Consider the following 23,365-nt stretch of genomic DNA (forward strand, 5'->3'; position numbering starts at 1 on the left):
CATCTTTGAAGATAAAATTTTAAGCTTTCTGACATATAATCTTTTTATAATCAAGATATAGACGATCACATTCTTTAAGCTGTCTTACCAGAGTCTATAGTGATAATTATTCCGTCTGGTTGAAATACACTACATTTGGCAAATTGAGGGTCAACATCCAAGCAGACACAACACCAAAATACAACATTTTCTTCTTTGGCAAATACAGTAGCAGTGTCCAAACTCACTGCCATGTGCACTGAGACATTATCTGGATAATAAAAAATCTGGAGACATTTTTTGAAAGCTCAATGTTCAATTAAACAAGAGAAGGGTGATTTTTTGGCGCAAAGGTGTATGTTGATTCAATAATGTTATCATTGTCGAATATAATCAGAAAATGTTGTGTTTTGATGCTGTTGAATGCCTCCTCTATCCTTCGTACAAGTCAGACAGGTCATAGTCCGGAGAGAGGTGCTCCTCTTGCTGACAGGTGTCTTCCCTGAAGGTCGCTCCCATGACCTTGGCCATCATGCTGGCGGCTGAGAGCTGGGAGGGAGTTGGGTTGTCCGGCAGACAGTGGTCCATGAAGCACTTGAAGGACATGGGGCGGGTGGCACAGTGGTCCCAGCCGGCTCCGGTACGGGTCAGCTCGTGTATCAGGCACATCTCCACATCCAGGCTAGTGCACTGGAGCGAGATTTCTGAGGGAAAAATGGGTACAAAGCAAAGTTAAATACAGAAAGCCAGAATTGATATTTTTCAGTCTTCTTTGAAACAGCCATGGTGACAGCAACTTGTGGTAGTTTATACACTTTTAGATTTCACAGAAAGTAACATTTTCTGAAAGTGATTGTAACTTTTCATTAATCCTCTTCAAAAGTCAAAAAGGACAGTAAACAGATGGTAAAAGAGTGTTCTTCTAACCTCCGGTGTACTGGAGAACCGTGGAATAGTCCATGTTCGGGCAGTAGGGGTGTGTAGCCACCATGGACAGGCCCACCACCAGGCGCTTGACTGCAGTCATCTCATCGGTATGGCAGTGGTGTGCCTTGGCCACACATCGCATGTACGCCTGGGTAGGAACATAAAAGTTAAGTTGAAAAAGTTTAAATATTTCCCGGCCTTTCAGTTTATAGGGCAGTACATGTACAGGATAGTTTCTATAGCCCTAAGTTTTTGGGCTAGTACACTGGGGTGTACCAACCAGAATGTACAATGTACCAAGAAAAGTCTTTTGTATGAAGCTGCGACCTCCCAAAAGCGAAGCCACTATTCTTCGAAATAGGCTATCGTCTGGACTCAAGAATATACATTGTAGACAGCGGATGGCAAAACAAAATAGCACATCGCATAATCAATGGCACATTAAAGGAACAGGACTGTAAACATGCAGCATCATAGCTTGCGGGTAACAGCGGCAAAATGTTTTCAGATGTATATTTGTACCTGTTCCGTGTTGCAGAAGCGGTGCATGCCGGCCAGACCTCGCAGCTCGCTGGCGGGAAGCCGGTACATCGCCTCCAGCAGGCCCGAGCAGCGCCGGAAAACTGTCTCGGCGCAGTCGCCTGGAGGCAACCGGGAATGATGTGTTTATGTGAGGGGGCCGGGCTACCTAGCCTCTACCAGGCTTCGGGAGGTCGCTGGAAAGAGTGCCAAATGGAGAGATAACATGCGGAGGAAGTTGGTCCGCTAGAAAGTACAGTTTGCCGCAAACCAACTCCTCTGGCATGTTATCTCTCTATTTGGCCAATTTCTACTTTTTTCCTCCGCCTCCCGAAGCCTGGTAGAGGCTAGGGCTACCCAGTCATGTCTTTCCCCCTTAAAGGATGTGGTTTCCTCGTGATATCGTGATACTTTTTTTTTCGACTCACCGTTTCTTTCTACTAATTGTTTATGTATATGCAACATCATGTATATTTTACTTTTGTGCAATTTTGTATCCATGCGTCTTTGTTATGCAAAAAAAGGCCATGTATTTACCGATGCGATGCACTCTCAGTCCGATGGCCTGTCTGTCACCGTCCTGTGAGAACAAAAGAATCAGTTCTAGTCATAAAACGATAGCCTCTAATCTCCAAGCAGATCTAGATCTTTTGCTGCAAAGACAGAATCAAATTGGCCAGGCTGTTACCATTTTGCCACTCACTACTTGGGTAGCTAGTGGGTGGCGAAATGGTAATTGTCTGGCAAATGGATACTGCCTGGCCAACTTGATTCTGTCTTTGCAGCCACCAAACGATCTGCTTGGAGATTATGTAGCCTCTACTAGGCTTCGGGGAGTTGGTCCGCGTCTGGCAAATGTACTCTTTTTAGTGGACCAACTCCCCTGGAATGTTATCTGTCTATTTGGTCAATTTCTACTCTTCCCAGTCCCTTCTGAAGCCTGACAGATTGTTGACGAAACGGACGTCTCGGGTATTTTAACGGTCGATAACGACGCCGTCATTTGCGTCCCACGACAGGTTTACGACAGCAAATTGAGGACATTCTTGCGACAGACAGTATCGTACAAAATTAAAACTGCCTTGATTTGTGACGGGAAATGTTGCCGCATGTCCCTGTTGTCATTCGGTTCTGCCATGCCCTCGCTGAAAGTTCTACCACAAATTCGAACAACGAATGTTGACTGTGCCTTACACTAATATACTAAGCATGCAGCGTCTTGACTTTTAAAGTTAGGAAAGTTTACGGAACGAAACGCGAGAAGTTTCAAGGCTGTACTACATGTACCCGCTGAAAACACATAGTTCTTCAACTCGTTAGAGACTAACTTCTTTACTTTAGGCACGTTTTATTCCATATTTGATTTAGACCCAGCTAGGAGATAAAATTTCCCTTGAAATTTCAGTAGAAAATCCTGTTTCTTTACTTGATTAGCTATATCTACGTCCCCTATGGAGTATAGTCACGGATCGAGTGATTCAAGTCTAATATTTTTACCTCGTTACTTGCCTCTGCTGCGGAAGAAGCCACAAGGGACATCATTAGGATGATAACGGTAGCTCGTGTGCCACACATGCCGTGCTGTACCTGTAGGGAAATCAATACAGGAAAGTTGGCAACATCTTTGATGATAAACTTGCCGAATCGCGCTCCTGGCGACCACCCGCCCATAAGGTTGCCGCTCCCCACCTTAGCTCTGGGTGGGGGTCATTAACTCCCGACCGAGAGCTTGTGTAAACACAGGCACCCCGTCCTCAGCCAGCGTCATACAGCAGAAAAATAACTCACCCGACGAGTGTGCGAAGGACATTTTCACCAGCAATACTCAGCATCACCAGTAGCCTCCTTCGCAGACTTCTGATGCGGTGGCGTTAATTTTTTTCGGGGAGCGACGCAGGTTATGCCGCAGAGGGACGGTTTTGCCGAGGGACTTTGCTGGAGAGAGACGGTTTCCGCGCTTCAATATAAACCGTCTCTCTCAGGCAAAGTCCCTCGGCGGCAAAACCTTCCTTCCGCGGCACATAACTCTCGTCGCTCCCCGAAAAATATTAACGCCACCGCATCAGAAGTCTGCGAAGGAGGTTAGTAATAAGCTGCTATATCCCGCCTGGCCAACTAACTAATCTCACCCTGACCTATGGTCTAGCTGAATCCAGTTAACAGCCCTACATACGGTCTTCCCCAGAGGATTGTCTGAAACTTTTCTTTGTGACATGTTGGCTTTAGTGCCGAATTGCGAAGACCTATCCTCGTGTAGGCCCTGGCAGAAATCGGGGTTCCAGGTTACACGTGGGCGTATTATATAGACATGTACATGTAGGCGTGCACCGTGGCAATCCACACGAGCTCCGTCTCATTGCTGATCAAATCTTACGTACCTAGAAGGAAACAAATTGGCTCGTCGACTGATAGAAATTGTTACACGACTCATTTTTTATATAGTAACTTGGTGGCTTTGATTCACATATGACACGGTGGGCGGAAATTAACACACGTGTATTTGTTTCTAAGCAAGGCAAAACTTTTTGTACTTCTGGCAGATATGCTAGTTTCCAAGCAGAGGTTGAAGTTGATGGTAAAAGCTGCAGTCACACTTCGAAACCGATGCCCCGCCGGGTACAATAGTTTACAGCTTTCAGAAAACGGGCACCAAACAGAAGAAGGTATGGATCAAAACGCCAGTAAATGTCACAAGTATTAAGCACACCGTTTAGAAGGGATCAGAACTCAAATCTATATCTAATCCTTCTTGGAATCCAAACGGTGCCGACAGTTTAAAAAGAGGAAAGACATTTATTTCTCTCTCGGGTTAGTTTTACATACCAAAATTACAAAGCTGGCGCCTTTTAAAACGATTAATGACATGGTTGAAATCATACGAAGTGCGAAAAGAGCAGCTGTTTTTTAAAGATAAAGCAAACGTAAGCACAGTAAAAGTCGGATGATTAGTTGGCTTAGCAGTGATGATGTCAATACTTGCGTCATCCTTTGGATTATTTACAACCACCAGGATTGACAGTGATATCTAGTATTAAGGACTTATATTTCGTCGTCTCCTCCTTTTTATCTTTCAAGCCAGGTACAAAGTTTTGAAACTGTACTAAGTGTAGGATGAGCTGGATGGACCTTTGGCAATTTTAGCGGAAGATTTATGTTTTTAATGCTTCTGACGCCATTTCTAGTGTCACTTCATACAGCAGTACAGAGGAGACCAGAGAGAATAACTCACATTTCGGGGCATGACACATAAACTATGAAGCATTCATCAAACCAACAAATTTCAAATATTTCTCGACGACTTTTTCGCTATTTTCTCGCACTTGACGTCCTGAATATCAGTAGGATAGGGGAAGAAAAAGACGGACGAAGAAGAGGCCAAAACCCTGACCAAAACTGTGTGGATCATGAAGTCAGTTCTAGTGCTTCCTTTGGCATGGAATGTCAACTCAGACCTTGTCAGGATATCTAATGAGAACTGCCCACGTATTTTGGTTTCATGTCTTCAAGTAGAGCAGGTAGAGCCCTTAAGATGACCCACTTGACGAAGCTTAATTGTCTATTTTTGTCCCATGGGAACCTCTTACCTCAAGATGACAAACGGGCGTCGCTTGTAAGAAAATGACACCAAGAATGTAAAATTTTGAACGTTACTAAAACGGAAAGTAATTGGAAGAAAGAAATTACTCGCACCGACTATTAGTAAGAGTTTGTAACTACTCGTCAACCTTAAGGATGAAAGGGCATTGAAATGATACCCGTTTGAAAATACAATTTTTGATACGATATCGGAAAATGATTATTAAGAATGCATTATTATATCGCAGCTGTGACATCTAAAGATAAAAAAAATCCCCACCACAAAACGGATATCAGTGGCCGCATCATTTGAAAATGATTTGGGAGGTAATTTTACTTGTAAAACCATCCGACACATTAGGAAAATGACAAGACATGATTACATGACTGTATCCTAGGCACTGTACAAAATTTTCATCACAAAACGGATATAAGTGGGCGCAAGATTTGAAAATAGTTTGGGAGGTAATTTTACTTGTAAGCGTATCCGACGCATTAGGAAGATGACAAGGCACAATTATACGGCCGTACCCTTGACAATGCAAAAGAATCCTCATCACAAAACGGATATCAGTGGGCGCATGATTTGGGAGGTACTTTTTACTTGTAAACACATCCGACGCATTAGGAAAATGACAGGACACGATTACACGGCTGTATCCTTGGCACTGCACGGAATTGCTATATCTATACTCCCATATATCGATACCAGTGATCATGCAATCATGGTACGTCCTGTACAGTCAGACACCTGAATTATACTCAGTCTCTGTCCACAGAGGCGTTGATCAAGGAGAGACCGCAAATCTTACAAGTAGTTCAAACGTATTTCATTGATACTCAAGGAGATGAGAATTTGATTTTCAACCTCTTTGTGATAACTAAGTGTATTTTGAAAATATGACAGGGTAAAATCGTCACTTTCTTTTTTTTTTGTCAGTAGAATTGACTGTTTGTGTGTATGACGTTCGGCACCAAGGACAGGTCTATTCAACTGTCCATTTACGATGTCCAGCACCAAGGACCGGCCCGTTTAAAATTCTGGTATGACGCTCAGCATCGAGGACAGGTCTATTTACATGTATGTCGTCCTTGCATGATGTTCATCACCATGGACAGGTCTGTTTGACTGTCCTTTTATGGTGTACAACAATAAGGACAGGTCCGTTTTTGTATTTGTATGATTTTCAGCACCAAGAACAGGTCTGTTTTTGTACTTGCATGATTTCAGCACCAAGGACAGGTCCGTTTTTGTACTCGCATGATTTCAGCACCAAGGACAGGTCCGTTCGTGTCAATTCGTGATGTTCAGCGCAAACGAGCTAAAGCTGAACTATAAATGCCTTATCCGTGAGTTCTGTTTTTTGCGATGTTCTACAAAGTTTCGTGATAAAGTGTACATGTCGCAAGAAAGCAAAATGAACTATGAATATCTTACCTGTGAGTTGTTTTTCGTCTCCGGTGGTTTTTGTCGAGCTTCCTCGGCGCGAGCGGGTCCCCGTCGGTGCGTGGTCTCAGGCTGTCTCTCGCGGTGTCCTTTCCCTCTCTTACGGCCCAGGTCCTGTCTAGCTATCCATCAGATCGGCTCGGGTTATATATGCGGGTCCGGCTTATTTTTTCTTCCGCCGTCAGACCAATAGTAGCCTGGGCGTGGGCAGCTGAGGGGGCGGATCAATCGAAACCCGCACATCCTCTTTTATTATGACGTCCTCTCATGTTTTGAGCAGTTGCCCAGGCGTCGTAAGTAACTGTCTCTCACAGGGACCACTATATGTCAACATGTCAGACACAAAGGGGGAATTGACAAGCAAAAGTACATGATCTATGTATTTCTATAGGTCCAGGAGTGCACAATAAATTGTTCTGTCATGCTTGCAATTTTCTGTCTTAAGAGAGGCGTGTGTCGGCTGACGGGCAATTACCTCAAAGAATTTTTTTTTTGTATTAAAGAAGGTAAAGTTATCTATCTAGCATGTCTTGTAAACTATCATATAAGTTTCTCGGATCCTTACAAAGTATGAACACGCAAATCATACCACAACATGTGACGTAAAGAACGACTCCACACTATTTGTCACACTGTGCGACTGTGAGCCTTGTTATCCTACTGCCATGTTTTGCCTGGATTGGATACAGTAGTTTGGCCACTAATTAAACTAGCTAGTGTAAATTTATTTTTAGAATAGATACTATAATTTCTTCCCACTATCAATAATCTAGTGTTTTTAATACGTATGTGAGGGTAATGCAAGACAGCAGAGTGACCAAGTGTGGGGATAGTGTGGAGTGTTTGAAAATAAAACATACTGACTTTCTGAGGTTTGAAATTATGGTTAGATAAATCATAAGTGTGTCCACCCGTGGACGAACATGGTTAGTAGTAGTCAATCTGAATTTCTCCACTTTTGGAAGAATCTAGGGTAAAAGGAAGCCTCATGAGGTCGCGGTGTGAGGGCCCTCTTCCCTCACCCTCCCAATTCTTGGAAGTCCGTCGATAATGTTCTGTGTAGGTGGATACTCCAGGCCGGTGGGCAGCGCAGGCAGCGCTCGAAATTAAAGGTGGTCCTATGGTCACTGACCGCTAAAATATAGGCTGGGACAACTTAAAAGATACTTTGGGACATTTTTGGGACAATAGAAAAATAATCAACATCAGAATGTCAGCCCTTCTTTTGTTTATCAGGCACACGTCCCGGCTTTCGAAACCAGAAAAGTCCCCCCGAATTTCCTGTCTACTCTGCAATCATAGTGCGCGTGGGAGTGAACAGTAGCAAACTAGAAAGCTTAAGTTGACTTCAAGTTCAAAAATCATACGATTATTTAAAAAAACAGGTTGGGACAGTTAATCTTCACTTCGGGACAATTGAAATTCATTTTGGGACAGAAATGGGACAATAGGAAGAAAAGTTAATTTCGAGGCCTGGCGGGAATGTAAGTTCTGGGTTCGAAGAATGAAGCACGCACTCTCACATGTTGAGTCACTGCATGTGTTCGTATTTCATTGTTTTGAGGTTGGCTCTGCTGCATCATGTCTACGGTTGCCTCTTGCAGCGGCGAGACATATTCTCATTTCCAGGCCTTCAAGCACGGTCGCAAACGTGTAGACTTGGAGATGAGCAGCCAAGTCTAGCCTGGTCGTCAGACGGGCGTTTTGGTGTCTTTGAACGTCCATTTTCTGCGTTGCTCACCTTCAAAAGCTGTGTCTAAGGATATCCTATATATCTTTGTCCAAGCGTCAACGTGGACTCAAATCAAAATGTTCAAAAACCGCGTCTACGTTGCATTGAATTGAAACGATGCATGTGATAGGAATTTTCCATAGCTTTGAGTTGAAGCAATTTTCCTCTTAAATCAACATTTCAGAGCGATACAAATCCCCAACTTTCCCGGACGCTGTTTTTCTCTTCTTAAAAATTATCACCCCTATAGTCGCACTATACGACGACTGAGCACTGCCTCACTGGAGGTTACCATTTCCCGTAGTTCTTCATAAATCTCAGATGCGACCTAACCCGTCGGCGCTAGCCAGGCAAAGAAAAGATACATTGCCCAGCGCAGAATAGATGGATTACGGAGTAGTAAAAAATGTGATGACGTAAAGAAGGTCTTGAACCTGATTTGTTCACCTGTTTGATGACGACGATACGCTGAGTTTTACAGCTGGAGTAAATATGCCTGTTGGGCAGATACATTACAGTACACTGATACTACAGGAATGGTTCGGATCTATTTTTAGAAGACACGAATAACAGACTGATAAAATCTGACGGTGACGTACATGTACATACGTACACCAGGACTTGGACCTGATTCTCTGTGACCTGAATGACGTTGAGTTTACGTATGAGTTTACAGCTACCGTAGATACAGGTATACTGGCTAAGGCCAGGCTAGGGGTGCCTATAGCTTACGATCGTGAGTTTCGATTTTCTCCTTATTATATATGCATGCAGTTTTAGGCCTGTATATCAGTTATCACCGTACATAGTTTCTTGTTTTCCCAATATTGAAAAACAGCTAATCATCTCAGTCAACATACTACTAGTATGCATATCCGCTATTTGTCCTAGTATACAAATGAAGTTTCACTGTATTCAGTAAAATTGCTATGTATACTAGACACCCCTGAATTCGCACTTCTAGCAGTCCTCTGATCCAGAGGCAAGGTAAAAAGTTATGTTATGAGAGTTTCTAGTACACAACACAGACGCAATCTGCAGCTGATACCTCACGTATATCCTCAAGAAAAAACAATCTGACAGCGTCTTGTGTCTAGTATTTTAGATTACAAAACAGTAAAATTACTTTATGTCTGAGGTAGATGCGCCAGAGTTATGTATAAGTTCGTAGAAAAGAACACTGATTGGGAAGACAAATCATAGTGCACCTGTCAGTATTTAATTCATCGACGTACATATATCTTCGGTGTGTTTATTTGAATTAACCAGAGAAATCGTGACAACATGCGAAACACGTAAAAGTGACAACAAGAAATCAGAGATTGCAAATGGCATGATGATGATCACAACTACCGAAATTTTCAGATATCACATTAACAGGACTGTTAAGAGTAACAAGAGAAAGATGGGTGATGTGACATGATGTCACAATATCATAATTCACAATCAGGATACCCCCCTTCCTGAAAGTAGTGCACAGCCCACAGTGTCGTGAGCCAGCCTGATAACAGCTGTTGTGTAACAAATTTAACAGGTCTGCGAGCCGTCCAAATCTTTTATTTCGACACTCGAAGAAGCAAGCGACTTGCATAAACTCTACTCATTTAATCATTTATTCATTTTTATCCTGTCTCGCCACAACGCCAATGCTTCACGCTTGTGTACAGGGAAGCTGTCACATTTAGACTGATGTAGCACAAGCGCTGACTGATCCAGGATGTTAAAGATTGTCAACCATAGTAAAATATCAGAAATCATTGATACGGAGAGTGCCGCCACTATGATGAACGGTTAGTTTTTGTCGTCAGTTTTTATCGTCTGCCTACAAACCATCACTTCCTCTGGTTAAACATGAAAGTGAGTGGACTGTTTTTGTTGCTCGCTGTTTTGGGAAAACTGAGCTCAGAATGTTTTTGTCTCCAAGAGAAATGTGAAGTCAACAAGATTCTCACTGGAACATATGTTACGTGTACCAGACTGAATCTTAGAACATTTCCTTATTATGATATACCGTCCGAAGCTGCGCGACTCGAAGTTAATCACAACCACATCAGAAATCTCACACATCTGCCGACATTGCCGCGTCTCTTCACCCTGGACCTAGCCTGGAACTCTATCGAGTTCATATTCTGGGAATCTCTGCGGAATTTGCCAGCTTTGGAAACCCTTAGTCTCGCACACAACCGTTTGCATCATGTGAAGCTAGACATTGTTATAGAGCACCTGCCTAAGCTGAAACGCGTAGATGTACGTTACAACGAACTATCGTCGATTTCGCCAGGCGAGCTCGGATGGCCACAAGTGACTGAGGGAGTAATCTTCGGGAACCCGTTTCGGTGCAACTGCGACCTTTCTTGGCTGATTGTCAAGATGAAGTGCTTGCACTCCTGTGAGGAAAAAGATAAGACTCGTTGTTTGTCATGCTCGGCACGTTTTCTTGTTGAAAATCTAGACCACGGAAGTCTGTCGTGTAACCTTGGTGATGGACAGAACCAGGTCCTCTTATCAAGTGTGCCCATCCAACCGGCGGACTGTGAGAATCCAGGCGGGGGCACAACAGCTCATCGCAAGTTTGACGTCTCCACAGACGTGACTAAGTCCATACATGTCAGCCAGTACTACAACCCTGAACAAAGGCCAACACAGGACAATACGAATGTGGTTGAATCTTCTGGCATTACCACGGTGAATGATTGGTTTCCTACCAACGAATCGGACAGTAAGATTACGATGGCCAAAGGGGTTCCGATATCGCAAATGATGATCATTATATTTGCAGTGACGACAAGCGGTCTGCTGATACTGATGATCATATCGAGCCGTCTCTTACTCTTCAGGCTAGCGCGTAGCCCTCGCAGGCCGGATACCGATACTGCAGACGCTTGAGAGACGGAACAAACTGAAGAGAACGTTTTCCAGTTCAATCCATGGCTAACATCTCGAATATAACTATATTATGTGAATAATTTTTTTTCCCACCGAAAATGGCCATTTAACTTTTTTTTAAAACAATCTCTGTGACACTTCTGTGACCATGTCCTTACATTTAGGACTTACATACTGTATGATGCACAGTTTTCAGCACAAACTTGTGAATAATTTTAAGTTTGCCTGAACAACCATCCCTGAATAGAGCCGGGGGTACCACAGACTTACTGCGACATTTAATCCACTGCTCACCGTGTCACGTGCCCTAATGTAACGTGACGTCCTAGATGTGATATATTGTTCAGTTGTAGCTTGATATAGATACAAAGTACACAAACAAGTGCCCCAAACATGTACTCGTATACAGTTTTAGGGCTACGTTTTCCGTATACACGTGAACAGGCATGCCTGTAATTAAATAATAATCTCATTAAGACCTTTTTGATATCACTTTCCCGGAAATGTACATCTGAATACAGGATCCACCGGGCGGATACAACTACTGAGCAACCCCCTTACTTCTGTGGGATATTATTAGTTCTTGGTCTAAAGACCAGGGATGCACATAATACATAAGAAAGACATACGCGGTATCTCTCTTATAGTATGCCCGTTATGTTTCTTAGTATTGCGTTAGTATTAAGCTACCATGCTAAAAGGGTATTAGTCTTTCATCGTTTAAGAAGATAAAATTGGAAGCTTAAGGCATCCGAAGACATCAAAGTCTGTGCTTATCATTGTAAGACCTTAAGACGACAGGTGAAAGGTTTGGCCTCTTTGTGAACTTTAGATGGCTGTTGTATAACGTTGTTTTATTTTGTTGGTGCCTAAGTGCTTGACAGGAAGGATAAGGTATGACCTTTTGCTTAATGTATTGGTAAATACTCTTTTCCAGTTTTATCCATTGACTCTGTGACCTGATTTCTGGTAACCATGGAAATATCTAATATACAAGAACACCGTGTGGCGTAATGGAGTGTTTGGCCCAGAATCAGGAGGTTCCGGGTTTAAATCCCTAACCTTGTCCTGATAGCTGTGTAACATTGTGTTACACAATCTCTCATTTATTAATTCGGCACTGCTGGGAAGCCCGCTAGGAGCGCTATTTAGTAAGGCTGAACCTGGCTGCCAGGAGAGAGTAGCCGGCCTTGACATTATACATATATGACTGAAGCAAATAACATATTAAAAGGGCCTGCAAGGGGGGGGGGGGTCCCGACAACGTTCTACGCTGAATTCGGAAACCTCTCCATTACGCTTAACGATAGATTCCAAGTGGCTACAACGCATTACGTAGAATTCAAACGGCGAATACGCTCTACGCAAAAATATTAGAGCGGTCCGTCTTCGCTCTACGTAGAATTAAAACGGCCGATTACGCTCTACGGAAAAGGGCTTGCGGGCCCCCATTAAAGACCTCGTAGTACTGTTATGCGACGGATGTTTACTTGGTACCGCTTGCTTAGACTCCACAACATCGTCAGTCGACGTCCATGTCTGGTCGATGGACATATATTCATAGCTTCTACTGTGAAAATATGGTCAAATCCCCCCCCCCCTTGCAGGCCCTTTTAATATGTTATTTGAAATAGTATATCTACGTGACGTTTTAGTGCAATCCATTATATGTATTTGCAATAAACAACTCTCTTGGTTGTATTATTATTTTTTTTTTAAGATGGGCGATAGTTGAGTCAGGTGTACATTTTTTTTATTTATTCCGAAACATGTAATCACAAGACGTGGTGACGACACACTCAAGTTTTTCAACTTATATCAATGCCGCCACCAACGCAGGGACAGTACAATACTCATTTACACCTGAGCGAAGTGAGGAAAGTCGTGTAAAGTGCCTTTCCCAAGGGCACAAGATCGGTGGCATGTCAGGACTCGAACCCGGGGCATCTGGTTCCGGTTCCGAGTCGAGAACGCTGCCGCTACGCCGTGTACATTTTGCGGGGCTGAATACGTATCATCAAGGACATTGGTCCTTGGTATCATCAACCTCCTTGGTACGATGAGATGATGGTGAGTCTTTTGACTGCCCATTTGGAAGTTTCCTGCATCTAACCCATGAGTGCAAGTTACCTTGATTCCGCAAGGTGCGCTGTTGAACATGATTCTTACATAGGCTGTACCACTATGGGGTGGGGGCTTTCCTACACATTGCATTTAGACTTTATAGAAAGTACAATCAAGGACATCATCATATTAAACAGATACTTTGTAAAAACATACTAAAAGCATAGATTCTCAATGCCTGCAGGACTAGATGCAAGGTGCTTTATAAAAAAACAAAGAAATAATAAAAACAAACAAAGAAACAAACAAACCCAGAAGCAAAACAAATGATATGCGGAATCTCATGGCTGTCTAAGTCAGCGTATACAAAAATTTAATGATGATTCGTTCCAGTTTAATTTCAACTTCGACTCAACTGCAACTCAAAGCTGCAGGAAATAAAATCAATCCCACCCCCTCGAGCAAAGTGGACTGAACCAGACACCGGAAGCTATTCCCCAGCAGAATGAAAAGCTATACCTGCTGTGATTGGTCAATTTTCGCCGTGATTATGTTACAAACCTTCTCATTGGATAATTCAGCAGACATTGGTCCGGTCCTTTTTCTTCAGCTGCTGCAGTGACCAACATCTAATGTTTTCATCTTAGGCTGATTTCTGCTGCCCAAATCTCAAGATCTCCTTCTTAAGGAGAGAAAGGTGAGTAAGGAAATTATATGCACCTAAAAGCAGATAATACAGGGAAGGTTTAGGGAGAAAATGATGCGTAGACTCAGCTGGATTTCTTTTATTCCAAAAAATAATTCATATGTCTGCGCCACAAGTCTCGTTTTCTTCTTCCGAAAAATATGATGAGGACTGAAGAGGGAGGGGGGCACAATAATATTCATCCCGATTGTAAAAGATCCATGTATGGCTTTGTGCCTTTATATATGTATGATTTCCAAGCGCCTTGCGCATGTTATAAATTATTTAAGACGCGTCTGAAATACTCATATATTTCTGACGAAAAGGAAACAAAATTTATGGCCAGACATTTTGAACTTCCGCTAGACTTGGCTTCTCTCCACGGTTCCAGTCTGTTTCATCACGGAAGGAACAAATGTGTCAGCGTCTTGTCTTCAGCCAGAATACTAGTATTCAATATATGGAAAACAACAAAGCCCTGTGTGTTTTTGTAATTTGCAATTTTTTGTTTATTTATAATTCTTACTTATATATGTCATGTTGTTGATAGAGATATACAGTATTCAAATGAAAAATAGTGAAAATTTTGAAATGTTCACAGCACAGTGACTATATACAGTTCTATTAATAATACATGTGTTTTGTTTACTTGATTACTTGATTTTTACAAATCAATCTTTGTAAAAATCGAAGCACGATTCAGGGGTGCATTAGTCAATCCCTGCTTTTGTACGATTTTGTCAAATTGAATTGAATTAAATTGATGTAACGTTATTCCTAATGAAGTGTAGTTTCAGCTGCAAACTTGAAGCACTGCAATAGCCTCATTTCCCCTCCTACCACAAAATTAAGTCTGGCGGAAATAAACAAATTCACACACTATACGTTTCCTTCTAAATACTTTGTTGGCATCAGGGAAATATCACTTGAATGTCTTGATAACCAATCAACATGTACTGTTTATTGGTAGCCTGATTAAATCGCTTTTGCCGGCCGCCCAACATCCAGCCGGCCCCCGGGTGGTGGACTATGTAGGGAGCCCCCCGGAGCTTGGGTTACATAGGCTAGTTTATTGGTGTTCAACAATGCATTATACTGTGTAGCAGAAGCAGTAATACGCAGCCCTGATGCTTAATGCCATAACCAAACTCTGTCTATGGATACAGTTACAACACATGTGGCCTCTCGGGCATGTGGCTTGTTTTGTTTGCCAGTCCAAGGTTGAATCCAGGTGGTTTCTTTGTAGTCATTGTTGTGACAGTAAAGGTCATGCCTCTGGACAGACAGTGTGCCATCAGGGGCGACATGGGGACACAGACTTGTCTATTGTTTCTGGGGTCCAAGTAATTTATGTGAGTAAGGGCCGTGTACTGGTAACTGTAAGTGCAAGTATACCTGTAAACTTGTTTAGGCACTTGTCTTATGTACCTGTGCTTGTAAATTTATGTAGTCTACTACTAACAGGTCTGAACCTAAGTGTCTACTGTACCTGTGCCTGAATGAAATAAAATGTCCTATTAAAATTCATGTTTCTCCAAATTGCAAAAACAACCATTCATTTTAGTGTCTTTGCTGGGGGTGAAGTGAATCATGATAATCTTGGTTTTACAATGAAGGGTCCAACACCTAGCCTGGATCTCTTTTGAATATATCACGGTTGCTTTGTTTGTCTGTCTGTTCAAGGTTGTTTCCAGCTGTTATTTCATGTCATTACCGGTAACCTAAATATTCTTGAAATTGCCTGCTCTAGTGCAGGTCAGGTACAGATAGACATCAGGAATACTAGTGTAACATATCTGCACAGCTCCAACTTTACCTGCACTAACCTGCAGCTGCAGGTGTTATTTCCAGCCCTCATGCTATTGATTTTGAATTAATCAATGAGATATTGCATTTGCACAGTGCAGTTCGAAAACAAACATCTACCAGTTTCAGGGCTCTCTTTAGTCCTTCCACCGCTCAAGACAAAATTTCATCCCTAATGCCGTAAAGGTGGCCAAGAATAAAAACTTCATGACATTTTGATGAGGTCATAACAATTTTGCAAAAGCAAGTTACAGCGATTTGAAATTCGCTCCCTTAGAAGGCAAAAACAAGGTTACATAAGCCTCTACACATGCCCTATGAATAATGATGGGCCTTTTGATGGCTGTATAGAAAATTAGTCTGGCACTGCAGAAAACATGTTAGGACACACGTACTATTGTAGACTTATAGTCTAAAAGACTATGGATTTTAGTTAAAAGTATAACTATCGTTATTTTGGTTAGTGTAAGGAGGACCTGTTCTTCAATGTTAGCGATCTGAGTGGCAATGCCTCTAAGAGCTTCTAGATCTGTCTGTATAGATTAGATTTGGAGTAGGTTGTTGAATTGTCTGAAGATGAAAGAATTATGAAGTGTTAGGATTTAAGATGACTTTCATGACAGCATCTTTGCTCAAAATAACATGCAAACCACTCTCTGTGTGTGTGTTTATATGGTGTCCTCATATGTCTGTTTGTATATGTATAATATATTTCTTGAGGGACTTGTTGAATGTCACAATGACGTTAATTTCCCATGTTCGTGTGTTGTCAGAGATGGCGACGTACATCCCCAGCGGATGCAGCAGCGTCGCGGCGGCCAGCGGGACCGTGGCGGGGCCCGTCGCCATGCCTAACGTGGTGGTGTGGGAGTGGCAGACGGACACCGGACACTGGCGCCCGTACGAGCCGGCCGTCTGTCGCCTGCTGGAGCAGGAGTCACCGACACCGAGTGTTGGTCTGGTGAAGGCTGACCAGCGGCTGGGGGTGTATGTGGTGGACAAGGACACCATGGAGCAACTACGGACAGATACAGGTAGCTAGCTATAGTAATCATGATGATGTGATGATGCACTGTACCAATCATTCTCTGTGATTAACAACTCAGCAAAGGTTGAACTTAAAGATCTATTTATTGTGTCTTATGTTGAAAGTTATTGGAGGAATTTTTGTGTTGTGTAAAACTATGTGTCATCCTGCACCTCTACCCATCTGCTGAATGTGTAAGCTGTAAGGCAGTTGGTTTTCTATTACATTGAACAATGAAGTCCCATTGAAGCAATCGGGTTATTTTGAAGAAATTACAGCATTTACACCTCATGTACATACACATAGCAGGAAAGACCTTGACTATTTTGGACATAAGAAAATAGCTGTTTTGTACTCACCATTGTTTTTTGATTTGTTTATTTGTTTGCACAAAAATAAGCACTCTTGATTATAATCATATTTTGTTGTGTTCTTTGTAACCATCAGGCACAGTGCGATCTGTCAGGAGAAAGGAGTACCCCCCAGAATCTGCCCCAGGCCGGGGGGTGGTGTGGCAGTGGTGGGGGGACTGCGCCTGGTCACTCTACGACATGGACACGTGCTACGTCCTGGAGGGCGCGTACATCTCCGGCTTGCCCTCCGTCGACCTTCTGCACACCATGGCCAACCTACCGTACACCATAGACTTCCGAACCATGACTCAGACCCGACAGGAGACGGGCTACACCAGGAAGATCCAGCGAGTTCAGATGCCTGTCGTGTACCCACTGTCGGGAAACTATAACTACGTCAGCACCGGCAAGATGCCAAGTCCCACTTATGTGAACGGCCATGTACACTGCAATACAGCCGTAGTGCCAAGCACGTCTGTTGGAGGGAGCAATAAAAGGACCCATAGTGCTAGCAGTGTAGCGGCGCCACCTAGCGTTTCTGGCGTGAAAAGCAGGAACGGGATGAACTCGAAACTGTCGACAAGTACAAATGGTATGGCGGCGGTGTTTCCTCCTGCTACCACGCCGTTACCCGTGAACGCAGGAGCGAGGCCGCGAGCACGGAGCACGCCCGCGCTGGTCAGCGGAGGACAGCCCACGACGGTCGTCGCACATAACAGACATGCCATTTCCCACCTAACACACGCAGTCACAGGTATGATGGACAATGTTATCAGCATAGCAATGGTAAAATAACTGGTTTCAACATATTTGTGCGACTGCTGTTAACTTTGTAAACTTGATTTCACCCAACAAAGTAACAGGCAATTTTGTTCTTGGTTAAGATATGTAATATATATCTAACTTAGAATAAATGACCAATCAAAACTAGCATTTCATTGTATTTTTTATCATTTCTATTCAAACCAGTGTGCTCAATGGTTTGATATCCATTGAAATAGACGACTGTTGCCCAATATCATTTCTGTACATTTCTGTCTTCTAAAGAAATCTGCCAATGGAACATCTATAAGTAACATTTCCTAGGCAGAACTGTCAATCAGGCGTGAACAGCTCCTCCCCCTTGTGTCTCCTGTAGGTATGACAGGCTTGCTGATGTCCCCAGCCCTACCTGTTCGCCTGACCCACTGCACAGGACCCATCCTCAGCCCCCCGCACGTGTCAAAAATGGAGTGCCGCCCTGTACAGGGGGTCCCCCCTCCCAAGAAACTTCGTAGGAAATCCTCCAAGACCAAGAACAGCCTGAGTGGACCTGACGTCTTGAAGAAATACTCTGTTAAGATGAAGGAACAACCCCCAGATGAGGTACAACATGGTGGTATTTCCTTCCTGCAATAAGGGACTGTAAACTTTTGACATGTAAAATGCATGGTTAGCTCTCTCAAAAATGACTCTTGAACATCTGAAATTGCTGATGCTGTCATTAGTAGATGTCTTTCAATTCACTGTTTTTTAGTTGTGTTGTTCCTAATGTTTCATAGCAGAATTATGAAAGTAGTGTAACCTTTCGTCGATGAAGGTTAGACATCCAGGTAATACGATATGCCAAAAAACAGTTACTCAAGCAACTGGATATGATTTTGAAATCATAATCAATCAAAATCATATCCAGTTGCTTGAGTAACTGTTTTTGGCATAGTGTAACCTTCATTAATGTATATTAGCGTTAGTACATGTTACAGAATGTTGAGAATCTAAAAAGCTGTGATGTTCTGTTTCAGGATTGTCCCATCTGCTGTGAGAACTTAAGAGGACCATCTGGTTACGATGCCACAGACAACATGGCCCCGACCATGGTGACCAAACTGCAGCACTGCAACCATGTGTTCCACGGAGTCTGTCTACTCGCCATGTACAACAGTGGGTCAAAGGTCAGACAATCTTATAGAGGCTGGAAAAGCTCTTTGTCCTCCCAGAGGTAGGGCTGAGAATGCAGAAAGTTTGGGCAACAGGCAGGTCCATTTTTTTGTGAAAATGAATACTGGGTATTTTTGAGAGGACTGACAATGTAACAGTATCTACTATTTTATTATGATACTTTTATCATTGAAAACAAGTACATGAATTGTGAAATTTTCACGTTTTTTCCACTATCATTTCAATACTACTGCAAACTGTTGATTTTCACAGTGCCACAAAATATAAATTCTACGAACTTGGAACAATTTTACATTGTCTGGTAGGATTTTGTTGTAGGAAATAAATGGGAATTTCATTGTGTACATACTAGTATTCAAGTTCTTTGTCATTTGCATCACAAAATCTGTAAAGTCACCAAAATAGTAGGTGTGTTTTTAAACAGCAATGTTACTGACATGACTTTGTTTCTTTACTATAAATGTTAACCCCCTTTTTCTGTCCTGCCCCAGGTATGGCAGTTTGCAGCGTCCCACCTGTAAGATGATCTATGGGGAGAAGTGTGGGGAACCAGCCGCCCGGCACCCATGGACTACCACGTCATCCCCTACCCACTACCCAGCTATGTGGACTGTCACACCATCCGAATCATCTACACCATACCACATGGCATACAGGTCAGCGCTAGTGTGTGTGGTGACTTGAAATCTGACCTCAACTGCTAAAACCAAAACACAACAGTTTTGGAGTATATTCAAGTTTCATACATGTTTGTGCCAAATGTTCACCCGTCTATTATTAAAATTCATCAAACCATCAAAAAATCACATTGATGGCTACATATTTTTGCAGCCAACAGTAATTGAATTATAATTTCATTGTCTAGCAATAATGTCACAGTGAACACAGCACAGTGAAAAGATATCCTTTTTTACAAGCAAACAGTGGCTAGCCATCCTTTACCTTAGCACTTTAGCTCCTCTCATGCCTAGTCTCTTAAAGCACATCAGGACGTCCTTAATCATCCTGGTGATGCATAAGTTAGATATATTTGCTTTTACTTAGCTTTTCAAAACAATAACTCTAAGGTGTTGGATGTGTCTTGTGTTCTCCAGGGTCCAGAACATCCCACCCCAGGGAAGAAGTACACAGCACGAGGCTTTCCTCGCCTCTGCTACCTGCCCGACACTGAAAAAGGACGCAGGGTAGGTAATGGTTTTATTGGAAAATGTACAAGTCTTAATGATGTACAAGAGATTGACTAATCTGATAAGATTTAGATGATCCTTTGAGATACCTCAGTTATCTTTTAAAGATACCCTATATTTATGACGGTTTAATTCGTGTTTCTTTAATACATGTACTAAAAAATATGTGAAGGTTTGTTGTGGAATTGAGTTAAACATATTTCAAACTGTTGTAAGTGAAATACATTTTGGCCAGAAGGCTGCAAAGTTTTACAATAAACCATCCATCCATCCATTCTTTCATTCATTCCATTCTTTATTCCTCTACCCTGAGAGAGCTTCTTGGAATAAAATACATACATGTGCATACAACTATAACTATACAGCTATAAAAAAGACATCTTCTTTCACATGACAAATGGTTTCATTCATTCATTCATTCATTCGTTTGTATCCCTAACCATGTCATTCCAGGTACTCCTGTTGCTGATTAAGGCGTGGGAACGTCGCCTCATCTTCACCATCGGTCGCTCCACGACCACGGGAGAGGACAACACCGTCACGTGGAATGAGATCCACCACAAGACGGAGTTCGGCTCCAACGTGACTGGCCACGGCTACCCAGACCCCGAGTACCTGGATAACGTCATTGCGGAGCTGGCGGCACACGGGGTGACTGACTGAGTGCAAACACAACACGCACGTCGGTAGAACATACCGCGCCTGCGCAGGACTCTGGATTTTCGCAGTTTTCGTTGGATTTTTGGTCAACGTTGCATCAGAATTTTGCCTGTTGCAGACGATATCTTTTCCAACATAACATTTGGAAACTATTGATGGAATGCTAACCTTGTATGCGCGAATACAACCTTATATGAGACGTTCTGCCAAAGTGCTATGATCAATACATTATGGATTTCGCGCAGGTGCAGTACGTTCTGCTGACGTGCTAACACAACAGACTCTATAGTCACATGGTTCGGATTTAGTGCAACTTTTAGTTCAGCAGTACTTGGTGGGCATTGTAGGATTTTGGCACCAAAACTTCAAATATTCTGAATCTAAAATATCTTTTCAGATTAGCATTTGCCAACTAATTTTTCCTGAAATCACATAATTTTTCCATATTCTGCTGTTTGTAAATAACACAAAAGCAAGCCACTCAAAATTTTTAGTAGTCTTTGAAAAAACTGCTTAGTCATATGTTTAAGACTTTCTCCTGAAGTCACATCCATATGCTGTGAATACTGCTGGGTAGTGTAATAATGTAGATCAAACTCATGTACTGATATGAAAAAAATTACCCAAATCAATGACTTTGTCTCTGTTTTGATCGGTCAGATTCTACAATTCCCATGTTTATAAGGTGACAAAGAAATGTACATGTACTACTAATATTATGATATTGCTAACACATTCAGTTAAACGATTCTCTAGATTTCTGTTATTAATTTACTGTATAGTATTGACTGGGACCAGTTTGAATGACTAGCCAGGTCTTTTGAAACTGGCCACGGACTGGGAAAGATCCATGTCCAATATACACTGGTTCAACCTAGTTTTTAACTGGTTAACATGTATATAATGTCCTGGAACAGAAATGCATTCCAAGGCTCAAAGTACTATTAGTAGCACAAGATCCTGCATATATGCGGGTTACTGCTGGTAAATTTGGAGTTCTGCAAGTACATGTATTTCTTTCTTTCTGAAGTGCAACACACTAGCATGGCCAGAGAATAGGGTTTTAAATACCTTGTATCGTAGCAAGCATAGTTTGTAAAAGCCAATTTGGTTACAATCATGCATTTTAGTGTCAAAAAGAAGTATCACATCTTTGTTGACAGAATCAAAGTTCACAATTTGATGAAATCAGAAGTACCAGTAAATGCTGTCTTAGCCAAATAGCTGTATCAGGAGCTGTTATTCTCTTACCTCACCAGGTGGCTGTTGCTGTAAGAAACTCAGGCCACACCAATTGAATTTCTTGGTCGTGAGATTTTTGCATGAAAACAATGTTGCTGGCATACGAGATTAAAAGAAAATGAAAGAAGAATTTTCAAATTTCAATGGAAAACATCATAAACTGATAGTGCCAAAATACTTTTTGGAGGGATATATAATTCATATCCTAAATGGATATGTGTGATCTTTTTATTTTAATGTGAAAGTTGATGGGGCACTTTGCCTAGAACCAAGAAGTTCAATTGGCGTGGGCTTACATGATAGGCAGCATTGCTTGAAACAGGAAAGTATTGAACTGTACCAACACCTGGTTGAAAGTATTGTGCAAAGCCTGTAGCATCTGACTTTGTGTTTCTTTTCTCTACGGTATCTGTCCAAAATGTCTATACTACAGATAGCCTGGGTACCATCCTCCTCAGTTATTGAAAGCTCTTCCTTTTCCCTTGCTACTGAAATGTAAAAAAAGGCAAGCTAGCTTTAACTATGGAGGATGACACCCAGGCTAGGCTGAAGAATATTCTGTTGTTTGATATTGCCGTAGATAGCAAGGCAGTTTTAACTGTGAAACAAGGTTTACTAGTAGTGTTATTTCCTTTTTTTGAGGAAACCTGTTAGGGAATTCAAAGAATTTTTACATTTTTCGACCACCACCTAGACCTTTGTTTCTACAAAATAACTTTAATTTGTTTTCAAATTTCATCGTCTCGTACACCCATATTGTAGCACAATTTTTATCTCGGCCGCCTGAGCGGCCGAGGTATTGTGCTCCAAAATATGTACGTTGGATGGATCTTGATTGAAATCTTGATTTCGACCGTGAAAAAAAACCCAATGAAACCAATTACTATGCGTGTATACTTTACTTTGTGGGGTCGAGCTACCGGATGATAGTGTCGTTATTCTTATACAACGAAGTTGCTAAAAAAGAGGAAATGCTGTTTACCACAAAACCATTGTTTTATATCATAGTATGCATTTAAGGTTCTAGAATTTCGCTAATAGCTGCGGTAATTGGACCAATAAATCAATGACATAAATTATGTACATTAACCTTCCATATTTGCTTAAGTCGCAAGATGTCGCTTTTGATTGGTGAATAAATCACTGTGACGCACGTAAATATTCACTTGAAATGAGAAATTACCGCCCAACAAAACGGACCATTAGATTCCCAGTGCTGTATTACTCTTTTGTTCTTGTGGTCAACTTGTTTTCTTTGCTTGAATCGCGTAAAAGACCAAGGAAAATACAATGAAATCGGCAAATTATCGCCGAGCCGCGCCGTATCTGCCGCCGCC

At 42.1% G+C, this 23,365-nt stretch overlaps 2 protein-coding genes across 2 annotated transcripts; one reads left to right on the forward strand and one right to left on the reverse strand.

Moving 5' to 3' along the window:
- Positions 1 to 386: 386 nt before the first annotated feature.
- Positions 387 to 6,550, reverse strand: LOC109468362. The gene is made up of 6 exons (XM_019766615.1): positions 6,440 to 6,550; positions 2,923 to 3,012; positions 1,963 to 2,005; positions 1,429 to 1,547; positions 907 to 1,054; positions 387 to 683 (listed from the first exon to the last, which is right to left on the reverse strand). Exons 2-6 carry the CDS (start codon positions 2,998 to 3,000, stop codon positions 412 to 414), a joined length of 660 nt encoding a protein of 219 aa, XP_019622174.1. The 5' UTR covers positions 3,001 to 3,012; positions 6,440 to 6,550; the 3' UTR covers positions 387 to 411.
- A 7,155-nt stretch (positions 6,551 to 13,705) lies between these two features.
- LOC109466997 (E3 ubiquitin-protein ligase DTX1-like) lies at positions 13,706 to 22,001 on the forward strand. Its single transcript, XM_019764887.1, is given in 9 exon segments — positions 13,706 to 13,827; positions 16,395 to 16,655; positions 17,096 to 17,755; positions 18,140 to 18,366; positions 18,783 to 18,933; positions 19,433 to 19,479; positions 19,482 to 19,595; positions 20,034 to 20,123; positions 20,580 to 22,001. Coding segments are annotated over 8 exon segments (1,758 nt in total). The 5' UTR covers positions 13,706 to 13,827; positions 16,395 to 16,396; the 3' UTR covers positions 20,790 to 22,001.
- The last annotated feature ends 1,364 nt before the right edge of the window (positions 22,002 to 23,365 follow it).

Source organism: Branchiostoma belcheri, unplaced genomic scaffold, assembly GCF_001625305.1.
Source record: "Branchiostoma belcheri isolate BF01 breed outbred unplaced genomic scaffold, Haploidv18h27 scaffold1, whole genome shotgun sequence".
NCBI lineage: Eukaryota > Metazoa > Chordata > Leptocardii > Amphioxiformes > Branchiostomatidae > Branchiostoma > Branchiostoma belcheri.